Raw genomic sequence first — 16247 nt, 5'->3', positions numbered from 1 at the left:
ATAAAGAATAATGATTTAAGACGGCGTGCGTAGGTAGGCCGTAGGATTGGGCCCGGGCCGATTAGAGGCCCAGCCGACGTTTCCCGTTGCGAAACACCAAATCCTTAACGCCATCATTACCATCATCATCATTATTATTATGACCATGCCATCATTATATATATATATATATATATATATATTTATTTATTTATTTATTTCTTATAGTAGCCATTTGACTATATATGAAAAACACCAGTTGAGTTGACGTTGGCTTCAGTCTGATTTAAAAAACAAAAAAATTTAAATCATTGACACGTTGCACAAAACCCTTTAAAATAATAGTAATAATATATTTAAAATATTCTCGAGTAAGAGTGAAGCCTTGTAACGGCGTTATTCGGAGACGTTATTTGCTATATATAGATGGTTCAAACTTAACTTCTTTTCTTCAAACGTTTGTTATCTTCAATTTTCCTCTCTCTCTCTCTCTCTCTCTCTCTCTCTCTCTCTCTCTCTCTCTCTCTCTCTCGCTCAGAGCTTTGCGTGAATCAGAAGTTTGGAATAAACACATAAATTTGCGGTTGGTTTTGCTGACAACTAGTTGCACCAGAGCTATAGAGAGTCTTCGAGGTTTATTTTCGTAAACACACTATTTTTTTTAAAAAAAATGGGAAAGAAAGAACAGAAAGAGATCAACAACACCACCAAAACGAAAGTTGAAGCAGTTCTTGAGCTTCTAAAGAAACAAACGCCTCTCACAGTGAAACAAGTGAGTAACTAAAAATCAAACCCTATTTATACTCCTTTTTTTTCGTATTTATCTTATTAGTTAATGCATTCGAAACAAGAACAGTTACATAACTTACATCGCCAACAGTTTCATCATGTATGTTTTTTTTGTCGTTTTATTTTCACCATAATTTAAATATATATATATTTTTTGCATGATTTGAATATTTTTATTCTTAATTTATTATTTCAGGAGAAGTTTTGCAACAATGCATGCGTAGAGAGGTTTCTGAAGGTGAAAGGAGAGAGTGTTAAGAAAGCTTCAAAACAACTAAGATCTTGTCTTTCTTGGAGAGATAATATTGGAACTGGTAAATTTTTTAAATAAACTTACATTTATATAACGTCGAAATTTATTCTTCTTCTTCTTCTTTCTTCTCCTTTAACTTTACTATGATCTCTTTTACCCTGTTCATGATATATTTTCGTACTAGTCTTTTTCTTTCCCAACGGAATGTATTTTCTTTTTGTTTCGGCTAAAGAACAAAGAATCTTGCTTTTTAATTTATTTAGTTTTTACATTTCAAATTTACTTTGAATATCTACAATCAGCCGTTAAAGGTGAATAAAAATTCACTGAAATGATTAACGCCACTATACAACTTGAACCATAAAAATTATCATTTTCGTATATTCTTTCGAAAAAAAAGGAGATGCAAAAGTTAAGAAAGTTACATTCAAAGTTTTCGAACATAAATATCTTATTAATTTATTAATACTTTATAATTAATTTAACTGCAGAGAACTTGATAGCTGATGAGTTCTCAGCTGAGCTGGCCGAAGGAGTCGCTTATGTCTCAGGCCACGATGAGGAATCCAGACCTGTTGTGGTAAAATTACCGACATACCCTTCTATCCCAAATATAGTTAATTTATTTAAAATATAATTATTACGTTACAGAAAAAAAAAACTCAAATGGATAAATGCCATGTCTTTGTCGCAGATTTTCCGGATCAAACAAGACTACCAGAAGTTCCACTCTCAGAAAATGTAAGATTATAAACATTAGTTATTAATTAAATCCTTCTTTACTTACCCAGTACAAATCTGTTATAGTTATTAAATTATCTTCTAATAAATTAATTATTGAAAATGTTAAGGTTTATTCGACTGCTTGTTTTCACACTCGAAGTCGCCATTGGGACCATGCCAAAGAACGTGGAACAATTTGTTCTCCTTTTCGATGCAAGTAAGTCTCGTAATCCCAATTTTACCCTTCTCAATAAAGCACACTAGTTTTGAAATTTGGGGGTAGTTTGGGGCTTTTGAAACAAAGATCGCACGCACGTAGACTATTGTCGGACTCGAAGGTTAGACCCTGAGATATTGTCCGGAGTGCCCTTGAGGTGTCACGGTCTAAACATTCATTTACGGTCCGCAAATGAAGGGGTATTTTCGGGACTTGCACTGGATTTGTCCTCTTTTTCACAATCTGGTCAACTCCGACACTGTAGTCTTTACTTAGCTATCTTCTTTTCATTAATTTAGTTTTTTTTTTTTTTAATTTTTCCTTCCAATTTTTTTCATTTTTAATTTAAAAAAAAAAACTGAAATTGGAAAGAACAGAACTACAGAAGTACCCAGGATTTCACTTTTTTGCTTCGGCAGGGTGTTTCAGACTGCTTATTCTTTGAAGTAAAATAAATGTGTAATTCAAAAATAAAAAAATATTATATGAAACACGGATCATAAAAAGCAGAGAAAATCAAGAGGAATGTGATTAGTAATTATGACGATGGAATTAATTGAAGTTGTAATCTTGTTTGGCGTGGCGTTGGAAAATTGCAGGCTTTTTCAGGTCAGGATCGGCTTTTATGAATATGTTTGTGGCAGCACTGAAAGTTGTGGCGGAATATTACCCTGCTCGTCTCCACAGGGCATTTATCATAGACCCGCCTTCTATGTTTTCCTATCTTTGGAAGGTAAAATAAAATGTTTCACTATCACTAGTTACCAAAAAAAAAAATTGACTTAAAAGAGTGTAATTTTTTTAAAAATTTTCTTTTAATTTAGGGAGTTCGTCCTTTTGTCGAGTTATCGGGCGTCACGAGCGTGGTATCGTCGTTGGATTTCGAGGAGTCGTTGGATTTCGACGAATTCTCGGGATACGTGCCGAGTAGGGTTTCGTCGCTTCGATTCGATTCGGCTTCGATCAAATCGGGGTCGTCGAGCAAAGTGGGAGCGTGCGCTTCGTCGCGTTTCTCGTTCACGGTCTCTCACCGTTTCGACTCGCTCAAGCCGTGGTACCTCAGCGTGGGAGGGGACGGGCCGGGGTCCAGAGTGGGCCCCACGACCAGCGGTCTGGCCGAGGGGCCCGCTCTGATCTCGCCCCTGAACGCCCGTTCTTTCTCGTTCGCGTCTCCGATGGCGCGGGCCCCGCCGGCCATGGCCGGGATCTCGAGGAAAAGCCTTTTTCCGTCGACTCCGATGCCGGAGCGGCGCAGCAGTCTCGGCGGCGCCGGCGACCCCAGAAGGACGGCCCACCAACGGGCCCCGCGCCCGTCGTTTCTGCAGTCGCCCGCCACTTTCTTTCGGAGGGAGTGCCACGTCAGCAAGACCGACAAGTGGCGGGAATCCTTCGTTCCCTTTTTGAAATTCTACCGGCGGCCCTACGACGAGATGATTTACCGGTCGAAGATGAGGCCGCCACTTGGCGGGCTCATATCCATCGTCTCTCCGCATATCAGAAGACGCCACATGTCAGTGTCTCAGCGGTTCTGATCATACATGATGATTACCCAATGAAGCAGAAAAACAAAACCTATGAAAAAAAAGAGAGAGATTGAAAGTAGAGAATAGTACGTATATATATATTTATATTAAATTAACAAGGATTCTTGTTGTTCAAACTTCAAAGTCAAGGCCATGGCATGACTTTATCACCGCTAATAATTGTTTAATTGTTTTTTTTTTTTTTTTGCTGTGCATTTATTGTCGCCTAGACAAAACTATGTTATAGTCAAAAGTGAAAAAAAGGAGAAGATTTTTTTTTTTTGAGACGCCGTGCTAGGTAAGTTGTGAAATGGTGTGTACAATGTCTGATTTTGAGCTCTGTGGTAAATTATTGTCATTAATTTTTTTTTTTTTGTTGAGCAAAAAAAAGTCTACGATTTTGTGGCTTGGGAAGACCCAAAAAAGAAAAATAAATTCATTGGAACAAGAAAGCGTGGTCGTAACGGTGAACATTGCATTGGAACTCATATGGGTCGGAAAAACACAAGAAAATATAATTTGGAACAAAATTAGTACATTACCAAGAAATATTTATTTTGTGTTCCAATTCAAAGTTGACATAATCAACATACACATAGGGTAGGACAGCAAGTACTTAGTACTAGTACTATTAATATTTTATTTCATTTTATGTATCTTAATGTAAAAGAAGGTGCCTGTAACTTTCTTATTTTAATTTCTAGTTTTGATTAGTTTTGGGATCTTTTGGAATTATTTGGTTGGACTTTATAATAAGATGACGCATTTTTAAAAAAGCTTGCCGAGTTCTCTTTGTAATTTTCTTCTTGTACAAACTAGGCTAACTTCAAAATTAATATATAAATATTATTATGAACTTATGTATTCGGATTCAAATTGGCAGAGTGGGTAAGAATATTTGTCGGGTTTTGTTTTGTAAAAGAAGTCAAAATGTAGCATAATATATTTTTAGTACATATTAAGAGATTCACACATGTAGACGTATATTTATACGTACTTGGGACGTGAAGGAATATCCGGTTTTTGTCGTTTAGGTTGTTGTCGTTTAGGCATATATAGGCTTAGTTCACTTCTTTCGAGAGTGACTAGTATTATGCTTGTGCACTTGTTACTCAATTCAAGCTTTTAATTTTTTTTAAGGGAGATTTCAAGCTTTTAAATTTGAGTTGGGTTTTTATTTTTTTATTTAAAAAAAAATTATTGGTGTGGAAAAACATTGTGAAAGCTATGTTTGCGTTTGTGTGTTTCATTAGTGGCAGTGAAACTTTATAGGTTTGGAGTTATATTCTTTGTTGGTATTAAGTTTTGTGTCCCTTTCATTTGTTTGCTTTGAATGGTTTCATATGAATATGGACAGAGAGATTTTGATCAGCTACAAGGCCAGAGATATCATGTTTTTATCTGAATTATATGAATCTTATTCCTTCTTCTAATTTCCTTTCTTTTCTGGCTACATATCTAATGAGTTTGTGCAACTTCGCAAAAAAAAAAAAAAAAAAAAAAAAAAAAACATCTCAGCCAATACTAGGGTCTAGTCAGAAATGGGTTTTTTATTTTTATTTTTATTTTTTTTAATTTTTTTTTTGTCTCTTCGTTGCTAGTTTGGTCAAGTTATAAGAAAATCAATCAATTTTTGGTCCTCTTTATACATGTAGCCAAAAATACAAAAAAAAAAAAAGTAAAAGGCCAATTACTACCACTCGTTATTTATCTTACAAAAGCAGTTTTGATATATAGCTTCTGAATTAGAGCGTTGTCCATTATAATTAAAAATGGATTCTAGCTATCTCTTTTGTATTTATTTTTTATTTGTATATTTATAGAATTGAGCTATCTTTTTTCTTTTATTAAGTCTTTAGGTTGTTGAATTTCTTTCTTTTTACCCTTTTTTTCGTTGATTGATATGGGTAACGGCTATCTTATTAAAAGTGGATCAATTTTCACTATGAAAGTCACTATCTTTTCCCCTACTACATACCTAAATGTGGTGTAAATACTCGATTTAAATTTAGTTGGTATATAACAATTTATTGATTTTTATGCTTTTTTGAAAACTTGTTCTAACCAATACATCTTTGCCAGCTCTTCTTGACTAGCTGTAATAGTTAATATTTAGTTCAATGTTTGTTTTAATAGGGAGAGTTGGTTCGATATTTTACTCGTAAAATTCAACATTACATAGCAAACTAAATTCATGATCATGACATGGAATTGTAATAATAGAGTTCCCATTTGAAAAGTAGTCAATTATGCATCCACAGTTGACTTACATATATGTTTGTGGTTTTTGACAAAATTTTGCAATAAATGTAACACAACCATTGCAATGACAAGTACACATTATTCCAAAGCCAAGTTTACATAAGCAAACTATGAAGCTATAATATATCAACGCCACAATGGGTACACCTCGGTAAAATTAGGGTAAAACATCCCGAATTTTCGAGAACTCGGGTCGGTCACTAAATCCTCGTCAAACATGTCGTAGATGTAGATTTCCATGTTGATCTTCTCGAGCCTCGGAGTCCGTCCGATCCCCCGTGCGTGGCTCTTGAGCTTGTTGTTGTAAACCCTCGCATTCTCGGGGCACGCGTAAGGCGTTTCTCCACAAGTGGGCCACCCGGTCCGGCCCACCACAATCCGAATCGGGCCCTTATTCCCGAGTTCTCTCGCTAGAGCCGTCCCAAAAGCATCGATCATCGCGTCAAAAAGGTTATAGTACTTATACGGCCCGTCGATCACGACTGGGCTAGTTGATCGGAACAGTGCGTAGTCCAATGCAATATGCCCCGGCTCCGAGACTAGGGCATAATAGGGTTGCACGTCGATCATGATCGGCGATCCGATAGATATAAGATACTCCGCGATCGGTTTCAGGGTTTCAGAGACAGCTGACGAGAATATACCCCGAGAGGGCGGGTAGGACTCTGCTAGGGCATTCATCGGCACGATTGTCGTGATGAAGATCTCCGACGAGAATCTATAGAAGATCAAGGCCTCTCGGAGGTTTTTCATCGCCGGGAGGACCGAAGAGGCCGAATCTCCCGGGATAAGGCCGTCTCCGACTGTGATGTACCGAATCCTAACGCCGTATCGGAATCGCACGAGCTTGAGATTGACCCAATTGAGGGCATTGGACTTGCTTAGCGCCATGCTAGGGACGTCCTCGTTTGGGACGCCAAGTGTCACGACGAGATTGGTCCCGTGGAGGGCGGTGAGGACCTCGGGGTCCGCATCGGGTATCCGGATCAAGGAGATCGAGCGGCTGAGATCTTTTGTTAGAAAATTAACTACCGCGGCTGGGGACGGAACATTGCATCCGCGTCTTCCGTAGTATATTCCAACATCGCCGCCTAAGGCATTCCAAATACGCGAAATCCATCAAATTAATTTAAGTAATACACCATTAGAGAAATAATGAGAATTTCATATTGTCAATTTTATAATACGCCCCAGCATAAATAAAATCAAGATACATATATTTTTTTTTTCTTTTTTGACATACATAAATTTTTTTTTGCAAAAGCAGGGAAAACAAAAAAAAATTAGAGAAAGTTTTGGGAGGGAATAGTTACCAAAAGCATTGTAGTTGTGGTAGAAAAGGACCAGAAAAATTGCCATGAAGCACATTCTTGATTCCGATACCATCTTTAAACTGTATATTATTTGGAAGCGATCGTTGAGGACAATACAGTCACAGACCTTGAATAATGCAATGTAAAACGGCAAAAGCAAAGTAACATGACAGCCTAGAAAACAAGAAAATATTTTATCATGATTTGAAGTAAAATCACTAGAGAAAACAGTGCTTACAGAATCTTTAGAAGATAGGCAGAGTGAGAGAGAGTTTTTGTTCTTCTGTTTACAACCAGTGAAGTCTTCAACGGGGTTTGAAGAGAAAATAGTATTTCTTCACTGAGTTCTTTCCACTTCTATGTATAATATCATTTCGCAAGGCGTTACTTTCCGAGCATTAGATGTGAGAGAGAAAAAAAAAAAACGGTCAGTCAATAACCCACCCATAACCTTTCACTTTCTTTCATCAACTCAATCGTCAAAAATGCCAAAAAAAGAGCAATTGCATTAAGGGAATTAATGAACTCTCTCTCTCTCTCCGAACGACACAAACAATAAGAATTACTGCATTAATTTTCTCATTTAAATTTCATAAATGTTAAACTGATGTCCAATATACATGCATTTTGCATTCCTTTAAATACATGCATTTTGTCAAATGTCTAAAAATGAACACATTCTTGTTTATATCTTTCTTATATTATATATGGAACACCAGACTCACATATATTTAAATACATGCCTTTTGTCAAATCTCTGAAAGCACATTGAACACATTCCTTTTTTTTATTTCTTTGTTACATATGATCCGTTTTGTACATACACTTTTCACTTTTCATTAATTACTTAAAACCCAAGACCAACTAACCAACAAGAGTAAAGAGAAACACAAAGAAACAAGCAAAGACACACACAAACACTATTTGCTCTGATTCAGTGTGACCAGGTCCAGAGAAGAGCCGTAAGCCCGGGTCAAAGCCTGGTCGCACCAGCCGTGACCGTCGTCGACGTTGGGCATCCTGACCTCCATGAAGGGGCGGCCGGGGAGGTAAGATCCCCCGCGGACGACCCCGGCGAAGACCCTCAGGACGTTGGAGGCGTCGATGTCCATGCACACGCTGATCTCGCGGGACCCGCGCGGGCCCGCTGGGATCCCCGTCACCTTGAAGTACCCGATGAGGTGGACGGCCTCGTCATCGCCTGCCTCGTGGACCACGATCAGAGCCTCCGATTGGTCGTCGTGAGACGTCGCAAACACCGCTTCTCTCTTCGCCGGAACCGTCGTGTTCCTCGGCACCACCGCGACAAACTGTCCCCCGTTCGCCCGGATCCCGATCGCCAATGGCGTCACCTGAATTAATTAACGCGCGATGATTATTTAACTGACCAAACTTAACCGTAAAAAACTATAATAATAAAAAAAAAAAAAATTATGCTTTTTAAAAGCGTGAACTCTGAAAACTTGATGTTTTTACGGAATCTCAAATGCGCAGAAGAGAGCAAAAAATATTGTTGATGTCAAGCAAACAAATTGCGGACCATTCTGGCTTAACTCGTAAACCCTAAACTCAAAAACCTAAAGGGATCGACTTCTAGATGGTAAACTTCAGAGTCCATGAACTTTGAAACGTTGATACTAGTCCTGGCCTTTTAGCCAAAGTTCCTTCATTTTTTTTTTTGGGTCGGAATCTCGACAAAAAGTTCGCAATGGCCTAAGGCCTCAAATTTTTTGTGGAAAAAAAGCCCTCAAATATCAGGAAAAAATAAGCTAGTATACCTAATTTCTTTTTAATAAATGTTTAAAAAAAACCCTAATTTGTTTAGGAACCATTAAGAAAATAGTCAATCTAAATGTTTGACATTGCTAAATAACCAACGTTTGATAAATAATCACTTTCAGACGTGAATCTCAGATAAATAGCCACTTTTCATATGTCAAACGTCGAGTATTTACCTAAGATTTACGTCTGAAAGTGGTTTTTTACCTAAGATTTCTCAAACGTTGGCTAGTTAGCAATGTCAAACGTTTAAGTTGCATACTTTCCTAATTTTCTGATTTTTTTTTACTCTTACTTAAGACCACATAATAGCTTGGGCCGGCCCTGTCTACCACAACCCGTAAAGTCAACAGATCAAGATGATTAGACCTGAATGGTGAGAAGGTCGAGGTACCCGAAGGGGTCGGAGACCCCGGACGCGACCGCGGCCTCCAGCGCGGCTCCCGACACGGCGGCCTCGAGAGGGTCGATCCCTTTGTAAAGCTCCTTCCCTCCGAAAATCTCGGAGAGCATCCGCTTCACCCTCGGGATGTTCGAGCAGCCCCCCACCGCGATCACGTCATCGACGTCGCACGGCTCGAGCCTCGCGTCGCGCAGGACCCGACCCACCAGGCCCGCGCATCTCTCGAACACCTCTCGGTTCACCTCTTCGAACTCGGCTCTCTCGAGATTCCTGCCATTGAACATTTACGTATTTGATTCGAGTAAAAAATTTCAATTCGGTAAATCTAACTAATTCTTTTCGGTCGATCAATTAGAAAGGTGGGCAAAACGGTTGGATCTTTAACTACTTTAGACATTCGAAGATGAAGTAAATATTTTAAGTATTATTTTAATTTACTATAGACCGAATAAAATCAACTTAGTATCAACTTTTAAATCTAATTTTTTTTAGTTAAACTAAACTGAACAGTCGAGTTAAACCAAAAAATTACAATTAACCAAAATTTACTGAAAAAAAAACCTAAAAAAAATTGGTTGATTTTAACTAATTTTTATGTTGATATATAGTTAACCTTAGATGAGTCTACCTACATTCAAAGGTGGGCATTTTGACCGGTTACAAATAGCTGCTGATCGGTTAAAACTAACCCGTAGTTGACTTTGACTGTTCAAAATTAACTGCACAATTAAATTTAACCGCTATTTTTTGTTAATATAACCAAACGAGCTATCTTAACTTTTTTTTTTTTGGTTAAACGGGAAAAAAAAAGAAAGAATATTTGTATCTAAAGGTTAACCGATTAAACTTTCAACTATTTTAAACGGTTTTCAATATACTATGGTGAATGACTCGTTAACCACGCAAACGGTTAAAAGGTTAAACCGGTTAACTATTTTACCCACGTCTTTTACCTTCAACAATCCACGCTTACCTAGCAGCGAGCTCGACCCAAACGGTGTCCCGGGCCGAGAGCTCGTGGATCGCGTCCTGAGTCGCGACCCGGACCCGCCCCATCGTGACGATCTCGTCGACCGCGCCGGGGAACAGGACCCTTATCGTGTTCTGCAGAAGATCCTCTCCCCCGACCGCGGACCCCGCGAGGGACCGTATCTGCGAAACCCCCCCGGCCGTGGCCGAGACCGCCACGTCACAGTACCCCGCCCCCATGTTGAAGATCACCGCGAGCCTCTCGGCCCCGCCGCCGCCCTCGCCCGGGCCCGCCACCGCCACGTCATCGTACGCGGTGCGCTGGAGCTGCTGCGCGTGGAGCAGCGCCGCCGCGGCGGGCTCGGGCATCAGCCGGAGGGCTCGGATTCCGGCGGCGGCGCAGGAACGCTCGACTCGGCTGAGCTGGAACCGCGTGAACGAGGCGGGAACGGTCAGGACCGCGCTCCTGACGTGGCGCTTCAGCCGGAGCTCGGCCACGGCTCGGATCTCGACGAGGAATATCGACAGGACTTCCTCGGGGGTCGTGGATCGCCAAGCCCCGTTGACCAGGGCCGCCACGAACGGCCGGGCTCCGATCCCGTGGCACTGGACCAGGAACGGGAGGGTCTTCGCGGACTGGATCACGATCGGGTCGGTGTCGGCTCGGCCGATCAGGCGCTTCGTGTTGAAGATCGCCGCGCCGGAGAGGATTTCGAGCTCTCGGAGATGGTGGTGGTGGTGGCGGCCGCCGGAGGAGGAGATGAGGTCGCCGGAGGGGACGTCGTCGCCGAACGCCACGTAGGATCGCATCATCTTCTGGTTCCGCGTGTCCTTGATGAGCTCGACCTCGGAGCCGTTCCAGATCGCGACGCTGCATTGGGAGGTTCCGATGTCGATTCCGATCGTTACCTCAGGGAAGTTCGAGGTTGCTCTGTCGTCTATGCCCGCCGTGGCGGTATCGCTGTCCGAGGCCACTGTGTATGTTGGCTCGGTCATTTTTCGTCGTCACTGTAATAGAGAATCAACTATCAAAATACACTTATTGGTTGTAAAGGAAATGAGAAATCTGAGTTTCTAACTCCTCAATATATCACAGTAACATGTATTTCATAGTTGTCAATACCAATTCTCCCGATCAAATTTTACTGACAGATATTCTATGAAGTAATAGAACATACATATTATCACTAGTAATTACAAATAGAAACATTGAGGAGGTAATTAATTAGTATGTTACAGAATCACAGTCAAATACACTTATTGAGGAGCTTATTGAAAAATGATCAGCTATGTAACGCTTAGCTATTGCTGATTTTTATTTATTTATTTATTATCGATAAGTATATTGCAGTTCGATACTAACATAATACCGAGATATAAGACTATTATTATTTTAAACCTTAAACTTCGTTTGATACACATTATTCATCTTAAAAAAACAACACCTATCAATATGGTGAGACGATCATGGTGAAGATCTTACACATCAAAGCTCGGATAAAAACAATTGAAGGGTTTGCAATTACTTATTATCACACGGGCTTTTTATCAAACACCTTTCAGGTGCAAACTTACTCTGGCCTTGTGATCAGGCATGATAACAATTTACGTGAAATTACGTGCGAATTAGAAACAGAACTAAAAGCTTGCATAAGAAAAGGTCTCTATGGCAAACTTAACACAGCAAAGGAAATGAAGAGACAAACTTACGATGGTGTAGTTCTGAAAGCGGATATATGATGATATTGAAGAATCTTGAGAAACAGAGCGACTCGGAAGCTAGAAGATGATATTGATCATCACTATGACTATGAGTCTGTTATAAAGACAAAAAACACTGTATCGGGGAATTTGTTTTTGTTGAACTAATTTGGGCTATGTTCCAGATTAATGTTCCCGAGTTTTAGAGCTCCCTAGAACGTCAGAGACGCATGTAAATGTGGTTCTTCCCAGCGAGGCCAGGTGGTTTCTAGACATCATTGCCATGTCATGTATAATACAAAAAAATTATGCATATCTTATACATTAATATTGTGGCATAGTTTAGTTTAGTTACAGGAGGACTGCGATTTTTTATTTATTTATTTTCTTTAAGTATCATGGTTATCTTATAATTCATGTCCCGTGTATGATCATTTTTGTGTTTTATCAATTAAAATGATTAAATTGTACGATCCTAGAGAACCATTTTATTTTTAACTAATATTTTGTTAGAGGGAGAAAATTAATATTTACTCCATTTTCCCCCTTCTTTCAATTTAAGCAAGATGGAGCGGTGTAAAATATGTGTGAAATTACCATTAGACTAAAATAACTATCACATTTTTTTTTGGTTACTTTACACTGCTCCATATTGCTTAATCCACCTTCCCCTGATCCACCTTCACCACCACCTCATCCGCTTGATCTACGACTTGAACCTCCGCCATCTGAATCCGAACTGTCTCCGGATCCGTGTTGAGGTTGAACGTTCGTTCAGCACTCGCTTCGGAACAACTCCATGCTCTCGAGCCGCTTCAGCTACTGTCGGATCCGGGTTCTGGTTGACGTCGTCCATGTGAACTTCGTCAATCCAGCGGAGCATTTCGTCGTCTCCCTCATTGTCATTCCCCGAGCGTTCGAAAGCTCGTTCGATGATATCCAAAGGATCCATCGGGGTGAGGTTGTTGTCGTGAATCCGAGTTATTTCTCGGAGCTGCAACTTCATGTTATATGAGCAGAAAACAAGCTTCTCGAGTCTGTTGTACGCTAGACGGTTCCTTTGTTTTGTGTGGACGAGGGCAAATGTACTCCAATTCATCTCACAAGCGGACGCGGATGAAGTTTGTGATAAAATTCGAATGACCAACATCTGTAAAGTCAGGGTCCAATTTCCGTAACACTCCCACCACTCACCTGCAATCATGTGACATAAATCATATCATGTCATTTCATACCATTCCATGACATAGTTAATGTATACAATTCATCTCACAAGCTTACTTGCACAAAGGGTGCCTCGTGCCGAAATAACACTTCTTTGTGAGAAGTCCCCTCGAGCGTCCCGAAATGTGATTAACTGTAATTACAAAATCAAATAAGACTCATATATTCATAATGTGATATACCTTGTAAGAATTTATACCTCTCTCCCAAGAGTTGCCCCATCAAGATCCGGATGCAAGAAGTCGAACACCTTTGGGACAGCGGCCATGTGAGTATTGTTCATGATTATATCCGGGTTAAACAGCAACTTTGGATTTAGGAAGAAAGCTGCAATGTGTAGTGGATGCTCCATTTGAGTACTCCATCTGTGGTTCATGATGTCGACGACCAATTTCTTCCCACTCATCGCTTCCAACTTCTTTTTCATCTCATGGAAGATGTAGTGTAGTAATCTCATCGTGGGATGCACCTCAGTGTCCACTAATCGAAGAGTGGTGTACATCGACTCGAATATGGTACACACATCGTCCACCGAATGCCAAAACCTGGGGTTTAAACAAGTCTCGGATATGGATCTACCTGTAGGTGTTGCACTCAATTTGGAATCATCCCACCATTGACTACTGAACATCGTCCTCAACGCAGCTCTCTTCTCTCGGAGACTTATGAGAGCTAGATAGTTCGTGGCAAATCTTGTTGCGTCGGGACGGATGATTTCACCTGGGGATGTGTCCCGTAACTTGGACAACACAGTGCTGTGGTTGTAGATGAACTTAGTCGAATCCTTCGCTGCTTTGATAGTCTGCTTAACACTATCTCGCTTTCCAATATCTTCAAACATCAGATCTAGACAATGTGCGGCGCAAGGTGTGCAGTACACATTGTACTTGCGTTGTAATTTCTAACGGCACTCCTGTAGTTCGAACCGTTGTCGGTCACAACTTGGACGACATTGTGTCTTCCGATTTCTTTGACCACTGACCTCAATATTTCGTAGATGTACTCCCCTGTTTTCGTATACTTGGATGCATCAACGGACTTTAAGAACACCGTTGCACCAGCACAATAAGCCATAATGTTGATGATGCTCAGTCTAGTCGGCCCCGTCCAACCATCAGTGAGTATGGTGCATCCGTATTTTACCCATCGCTTCTTTTGTTCTTCAATGTAGTTATCCACGTCTGCAACCTCCATATCGAGGTACTTGTTCTGAATTTCATACGGTGATGGTATAGGAACATTAGGACCTACAATATGCCAATATACATCACGTTAACGTCTCAAGAACACATGCGATGCGACAATATGAAAATATAATTAGTGATCACGAATTGAGGATTACCTAGATCTTGAACGGTCGCAATCATGTTTTTGAACTCATGCGAGTCCGCGTTACTCGCCGGCATATGTTGGTGAACAAAGAATTTTGTTATAGATCTTTCGAGCCATGTTCTCTTCTTCGGCTCCACCATCCCGTCAATTTTTTGTTGCTTAGCACTCGCAAACTTATATAATGACGGAGCATCCGATGGAGATTTTACCGTAGAACCACTTTCGGGCCCCGACATCATTCGAGCCTTCCATTCTGTCTGAGCCGCCTCTTGTCTTGACCTCTTCATCGCTGCTCGTAATTGAGCTTCGTAGTTTTTGTTGGGAATATTGCCCACTTGAAGATAATGAATAAATGATTACTAAATTCGATAATAAGATTACTTTATTAGCATTATATGATTAGTGGGTTGAGTTCTAAACAATTAGAATCAATAATAACTATCTTCCATAGTCTCCGTATCTAACTAAGTCACGTGCTCGGCACCTGAGTTCAGGCGGTGAGCTAAAATGAGGTTGATGACTGATATACGCCTGGAAAGCTATATCTAAAGTCATATATGTGGAACACATAGGTGAAGGCTGATCACTATGTGTGAGCATTCTACACTTGTGGTAAGTGTACGACCTAGACAGGTCTTGGTGTAGATGTGTCGTTTAAGGACCGTTACGACACACTAACCGAAGCCACTATGATGGTCACAGTGAGACTTGATCTAAATCCTGAAGTGATCATGGACACTGGGTTATGTTACTGAGCTCTTTGACTCATTCGCTAAAAGGCTATTCATGCTAATCACAGCTTATGTCTTGGGAGTTTTCTCAGAGCATAATTCGAGTGGGAAGTGATTTACAGATACGGAATCCAGCCTTCCTGAAAGAATGTTAATGTTCACTCACCTAAGGGTTGATTCCAGAACCGATAGATTGTTAGCACTTTCGAAGTAAGTAACGTTCGAAAGAATCTTTCGCTGGGGAAACAACAATGCTTAGGACTGATATGTATCAAGAGAAGCACAATGCATGAATGCTTACGTCCTTATGAAAAAGATATAGAATATGAAGGTCACGTTTTTCCGTTCATATGCTATATAGAAGCACAATAAATAAATATAATTATTTTCTAAGTTATTATCTCTGTTAGAATTAATTAGTTTTTATTGCTTCATTAAATTCTTATGTTGAATATGTTTTATTGTTTAAGAACTATTTAGAGCTTTGAAAGCGTCTAAATAAATATTACCATTATTCGACAATGACTTGTGCGAATAATAAGTAATAAATGAGACACAACTAAAAGTTAGTGTTGATGATGAATTAAATTAGTGGGAGCTTCCTTAATTGGAACCTAGTCACTAATATTCGTATTGATTGAGTGGGAGCATCCTTGAATGGAACCTAGTCACTCTAGATTTATTGATTGAGTGGGAGCATCCTTAATTGGAACCTAGCCAGTCTAAAATTCAATAATCGCGTAGGAGCATCCTTAGCTGGAACCTAGCTACTCTTATTCATTGACTTAGTGGGAGCATCCATAAATGGAACCTAGCCACTAAATAACCAATATTATTGAGTGGGAGCATCCTTAATTGGATTCTAGTCACTATTGTTCAATAAAAGAGTGGGAGCTTTCTTTAATGAAATCTAGCCACTTGTTGTTCAATAAATAGCAACATCCTTCATAGGATTAAACCCATCATTGAAGATGGCATCCTTAACCGGAATGTATATGCTATTATTCAATAATTAAAGTGGAAGAGTAATCAATGATTACTTTGCCACA

The 16247-nt window shown here is 40.0% G+C and overlaps 3 protein-coding genes and 1 pseudogene across 3 annotated transcripts; 1 reads left to right on the top strand and 3 right to left on the bottom strand.

Annotated features, from left to right (window-relative positions):
• The first annotated feature begins 486 nt into the window (after window positions 1–486).
• On the top strand, window positions 487–3855 carry LOC149393062 (Sec14p-like phosphatidylinositol transfer family protein). The gene is made up of 7 exons (XM_089616408.1): window positions 487–751; window positions 965–1082; window positions 1513–1601; window positions 1716–1762; window positions 1873–1961; window positions 2561–2694; window positions 2786–3855. The coding sequence occupies exons 1-7, from the start codon at window positions 650–652 to the stop codon at window positions 3491–3493; spliced, it is 1287 nt and encodes a 428-aa protein (XP_089472534.1). The 5' UTR covers window positions 487–649; the 3' UTR covers window positions 3494–3855.
• A 1949-nt stretch (window positions 3856–5804) lies between these two features.
• Window positions 5805–6943, bottom strand: LOC149393061 (glucan endo-1,3-beta-glucosidase pseudogene; annotated as a pseudogene).
• An 884-nt stretch (window positions 6944–7827) lies between these two features.
• HSP70T-2 (heat-shock protein 70T-2) lies at window positions 7828–12199 on the bottom strand. Its single transcript, XM_089616413.1, has 4 exons — window positions 11921–12199; window positions 10215–11218; window positions 9208–9511; window positions 7828–8411 (listed from the first exon to the last, which is right to left on the bottom strand). The coding sequence occupies exons 2-4, from the start codon at window positions 11204–11206 to the stop codon at window positions 7980–7982; spliced, it is 1728 nt and encodes a 575-aa protein (XP_089472539.1). The 5' UTR covers window positions 11207–11218; window positions 11921–12199; the 3' UTR covers window positions 7828–7979.
• An 870-nt stretch (window positions 12200–13069) lies between these two features.
• On the bottom strand, window positions 13070–14754 carry LOC149393059 (uncharacterized). The gene is made up of 4 exons (XM_089617894.1): window positions 14478–14754; window positions 14023–14382; window positions 13335–13981; window positions 13070–13105 (listed from the first exon to the last, which is right to left on the bottom strand). Exons 1-4 carry the CDS (start codon window positions 14752–14754, stop codon window positions 13070–13072), a joined length of 1320 nt encoding a protein of 439 aa, XP_089474020.1.
• Between the last annotated feature and the right edge of the window lie 1493 nt (window positions 14755–16247).

Source organism: Urtica dioica, chromosome 6 (genome assembly GCF_054948205.1).
Source record: "Urtica dioica subsp. dioica isolate 48M chromosome 6, U.dioica_male_clone48M_v1_H2, whole genome shotgun sequence".
Classification (NCBI taxonomy): Eukaryota; Viridiplantae; Streptophyta; class Magnoliopsida; order Rosales; family Urticaceae; genus Urtica; species Urtica dioica.
This window is presented reverse-complemented; position numbering and strand designations above follow the sequence as displayed.